Source organism: Eulemur rufifrons, chromosome 7 (genome assembly GCF_041146395.1).
Source record: "Eulemur rufifrons isolate Redbay chromosome 7, OSU_ERuf_1, whole genome shotgun sequence".
NCBI lineage: Eukaryota > Metazoa > Chordata > Mammalia > Primates > Lemuridae > Eulemur > Eulemur rufifrons.
This window is the reverse complement of record NC_090989.1, coordinates 198,131,554-198,135,932: the sequence shown is the minus strand read 5'-3', so window position 1 is coordinate 198,135,932 and position 4,379 is coordinate 198,131,554. Positions and strand designations below refer to the sequence as shown.

The 4,379-nt window shown below is 65.9% G+C and overlaps 1 protein-coding gene across 1 annotated transcript; it reads left to right on the top strand.

Annotated features, from left to right (window-relative positions):
• The first annotated feature begins 380 nt into the window (after window positions 1-380).
• Window positions 381-4,148, top strand: BARX1 (BARX homeobox 1). Its single transcript, XM_069473996.1, has 4 exons — window positions 381-806; window positions 2,599-2,890; window positions 2,972-3,056; window positions 3,468-4,148. Exons 1-4 carry the CDS (start codon window positions 584-586, stop codon window positions 3,630-3,632), a joined length of 765 nt encoding a protein of 254 aa, XP_069330097.1. The 5' UTR covers window positions 381-583; the 3' UTR covers window positions 3,633-4,148.
• Window positions 4,149-4,379: the final 231 nt, after the last annotated feature.

Here is a 4,379-nt window from a genome sequence, read left to right as displayed (position 1 = left end):
TGCGCACTTCTCGGTGGCGTCCCTGGCACCCTCACATCACTGTCTCGTATCTTGTGTGGCCCACGCTGTCTCCCTCTGCCTCCTCTCTCACCTCTCTCTCTTGATCCCTCCGTCTCCCGTCTGGGGGGTCTTGTCTCCCGAACTCTCCTGCTCTCCTTCCTGGGCGTGCGCTCCGCTCGGTCTCCCTCCGTCTCGGCCCGCCGGCCTGTCTCACAAGGCCCCCTCGTTCCCTCCGCCCTCCCTTCTGGGTTCCTCCCGCCGGCTCGGCCTAGGGGGTGGGGGCGGCGGCGCGGGGCGGGGCTGGCCGGGAGGGGCGGGGCGGGGCGGGGCGGTGACTCGGGGCTGGCCCCGCAAGAGGCGCGGCGGCGCGGGGTGGGGAGGCAGTCCCGGGTCCGACCGGCCGAACCCCGCGCGCCCCGCCCGCGCCCTGCGCCTCCGCCCGGCCGGCCCGCGGGGGAGGGGGCATGAGCCGGCGCCTGTGCGCCGCCGGGAGCTGCGGGCCGGCCTAGAGCCCCGCGAGGGCTCCGCGCCCGAGCCGAGCCGCCACTGCCCCCGAGCCGCGGGTGCAGCCGTGGGCACCACGATGCAGCGGCCGGGGGACCTGGGCGCTGCGCGCTTCGGCGCTCCCGAAGGCTGTGCCGACCACCGGCCGCACCGCTACCGCAGCTTCATGATCGAAGAGATCCTCACGGAGCCGCCCGGGCCCAAGGGCGCCGCGCCCGCCGCCGCCGCTGCCGCCGCGGGCGAGCTGCTGAAGTTCGGCGTGCAGGCGCTGCTGGCGGCGCGGCCCTTCCACAGCCACCTGGGTACGTGTGTCGGCCGGGGCCCGCGGGCCGGGCTTGGTGGGACAGAGCGAGCCGCACCGCGGGGGCGCGGCGGAGCTCCCCCCCCCCCCCCCCCGGGCCCTGTAGCCGTCCGGGGAAGCAGTTATGGGCGCGCAGGCGCTGGGACCCGTCTCTCAGCGCGCTCCAGCCGGGAAGCGGAGGGTGCAGACGCCAGGCCACACAGAAACCAGGCCTCGTGCCCGCTGGGCAGGCCGAAGAGGGAGTTCGCCCTCACTCACGGCTGCCCTTCGGCCTCCAGCCCGGGGACCCCGAGCCCGCATCCGCATCACGGGCTCACGACCAGGCTGCAGATCACTGCGAGTGAAAGCGACCTCAGGCCGCGGGCACCTGGGCTTCGCCGCACGGGGCTGGCCGAGAGTGGTCGCGGCTACCCAAAACGGGAAGCCGAGACCTGTGGGCAAGAGGCCTGCGTCCCGAAGTGCTGGGTAGTGACGCTGGCCCAAACCGTTCCGGAACCGCCCAGAGCCCAGAGCGCTCCAGCAGGCGACCAACGCGGCCTCGGCCGCAGTGCGGACCTGCCTGGGCCTTGCCTAGGGCCAAGAGGCCTATGAGAAGAGCCTCCGCCAAGCTGGCCCTTCCACTTCCAGGTCGGCTGGGCCTCTGCGGTACTTAGGCCGCCTGCTCAGACCTTTTTCCTCTGCCCTTTCTCCATCTTCCTTGGCGAGGCCTGCCCTGCGCTGCTGGAGCCGTCTCTGTAGCACTCCACCCTCTCCTGGCCTTTCCCTGTCTCGCTCTCCTGCCGTCAGTCGACCTCCTTGGGCTTCTCTCTCTGGGGTCGGTCTGCCTCCCTTTTTCCACCTTTCCCCTATAGATCCCCTTTCCCCGCCAGTTTTCCTCCCCACGTTTTCCCACACCTTGGCGCGGTGCTTGTGGACTCCTGCGGGGCCAGGATGCACCCTGCAGTGAGAAGCCTGTCCCGGAAGGGAGCTCCTACGCTGTGTCCGGGAGTCCAGCTCAGCAAGCCGCCTTCCCCACACCTCCCACCCCAGCTAGCACTCGAGATCGAGGGTAGGGGCGGCATTGCCAATTTGGTCGTTCTGAGTCCATGTGTGGGACACAATGTCTCGGCTGCCTTTCACCTCCATTGCTCTGTTGTTAATAATTCGTTTGAAGCGGGCAAAAAAAATCATTTTAGGACTAAAGAAAATGGAAACATCTTCACGGGAAAGAGTCTGGAGAGAAAACGGGAAAGACAATTTCTGGGTAATCCGGGTGCTTTGGAATTTCTGGGAAGCACCCCAACCCACCCCGCCCCCATGAGGCTCCAGTGGCCTGACCGCCGCGCGGCTGTTGTGCCCCGCACAGAAAAGCAAATGTGTATACTCCATTCGTGTTCTTTTTATAACGCAGCAATGCTGCTTTGGTTGGGGACAACGCCCATCTTCCTAACTGGTTGCCGTTTCTCCTTGGTTTCCCTTTTTAACGAAACACACACACACTACACGCTTCTCAGAGCTGCAAACTTGTTCATGGAGAACCTCAAAATCTCAGTGGCGGCTGGGACCTGGGGGGACGCTAGGGCAGAGCACCGGGAGGGGGTGGGCCACCCTCTCAGACTTCGGGAACACCAGCGTTGAGGAGGGTCGCCCTTAGCGTGTGGCGCAAATCCTCGCGGCCCACGGCTCGGCGTGGAGGTTTTGCCCTGGGTGGCACTGGCTGAGCACCGGCACCCACGCGGCGCATAGTGTGGCGGTCCTTGAGGCGGAGGAGCGCGGCCCGACCTCACCAGGCTCCCCACCCTCTTTCCTCGCAGCGGTGCTGAAGGCCGAGCAGGCGGCGGTGTTCAAGTTCCCGCTGGCTCCTCTTGGCTGTTCCGGGCTGAGCTCCGCGCTGCTGGCCGCGGGGCCTGGGCTGCCGGGCGCCGCGGGTGCGCCGCACCTGCCGCTAGAGTTGCAGCTCCGCGGGAAGCTGGAAACGGCGGGCCCCGGGGAGCCCAGCACCAAAGCCAAGAAGGGGCGCCGGAGCCGCACTGTGTTCACTGAGCTGCAGCTGATGGGCCTGGAGAAACGCTTCGAGAAACAGAAGTACCTCTCCACACCAGACAGGTAGTGTGGGGCCAGGTTGGGGCCAGACCGCTTGGGAGGGTGGCTGCCTGCCCTGCTGACGTGCGCCCTGCTCTTTTCCAGAATAGATCTGGCGGAGTCCCTGGGCCTGAGCCAGTTGCAGGTGAAGACGTGGTACCAGAATCGGAGGATGAAGTGGAAGAAAATAGTGAGTGTGCCTGGTGGCTTCCTGCCCCTTCAGCTTTCTGGACCATGTCCTTGCGCCTTGCAAAGCAGTTCTTCCCCTGCTTCCTGTAGGAACCTCTGCCCAATCCTCTGGATTCCCTTGGTTCCTGGTGCACGGGGACCCCCTCTGTTCTCTCTGTCCCTCTGGATGCCCTAGCTCAGCCAACATTCCTTCCTGCCCCGCTGCATCCTCAGGCCTCCTGGCAGCCTTGAACTTCTAGGCCACCTCTCCTGAGAGCTGCGGCGCTCAGACAAATGGCTGCCATTTCCCCGGGGCTTCTGATGGAGGCCTTGGCCGCTTCAGTCCCACCTGGGCGCAGGGCATGGGACGGGGTGGCCAGTGTATCCCGGTCCACCTCCCGGCTCATCTTGGTGCTGGCCGTCCTCCCTGCAGGTGCTGCAGGGAGGTGGTCTGGAGTCCCCCACCAAGCCCAAGGGGCGGCCAAAGAAGAACTCTATTCCCACGAGCGAGCAGCTCACGGAGCAGGAGCGCGCCAAGGAGGCGGAGAAGCCGGCAGAGGTGCCGGACGAGCCAAGCGACAGGAGCCGCGAGGACTGAGCGTCGCCCAAGGTGTGGCACTCGGGCCCCCAGCGCCCTGCGCGGGCCCCTCAGCCCTCGAGAACTCGCGAGCCGGCCCTTCCGCGTCCAAGCCGTTTGCGTTCTAAACGTTTTATTATTACCTTGAATGTGGACAATTAAGGGCAAAAGGACACAGACCCTAAAGCCAAATCGCTCCTGGGCCCTGACCTGGGAGACTTGCGTCCAGCGAAGCGGAAGTTACTCGTCTCTGCCCTGAGCTGCGCGGTGCCGAGCGCTCGCGCGCATTCACGCCCCGCTCCTCGCCTGCACCCCCACCCCACCTCGGGCTGGCCCTCCGGCCGGGCGCCTCCTGGCACACACTTGCTTCCAGGAGTCAGGGACCCTGCGGCTGGGCGCAGGCCACCAAGACCACAGCGGTGCCCGGACAACCCATAGGCTGCGCCCGGAGGCTGGGTCCCCGACGTCGCTGGGGCCCCTACCCCTCTCTTGCGAAGACAGTGACTTTTTTTTTCCAATAAAATATTTTATGACACAGTGGAGCTTGATGCGGAGGCTTCTGAATCTGCGGGGTGTGGGGGGTGCAGCAAGGTAAGAAGAGCACTCTCGGTTGCCTCTAAAACATCCCATTCTCGGGCTATGTCGAAGGGAGCTGTGTCCCGCTCTACCGGGCCCAGCCTGTGCACGGTGGGCGGCTGGGTTGCTGCAGGATCCTAGGAATCGCTTCCACTCTGGGGTGAGGGGCCAGTCTAAACTCCACCTTTCCTT

What these genes read in the sequence shown, in the direction of transcription:
- BARX1 (XM_069473996.1), top strand. Translation starts at nt 584, where the DNA reads ATGCAGCGGCCGGGGGACCTGGGCGCTGCGCGCTTCGGCGCTCCCGAA. An exon ending in GCCCTTCCACAGCCACCTGG is followed by an intron (nt 807 to 2,598) that starts GTACGTGTGTCG and finishes CTTTCCTCGCAG; the next exon opens with CGGTGCTGAAGGCCGAGCAG. An exon ending in TACCTCTCCACACCAGACAG is followed by an intron (nt 2,891 to 2,971) that starts GTAGTGTGGGGC and finishes GCTCTTTTCCAG; the next exon opens with AATAGATCTGGCGGAGTCCC.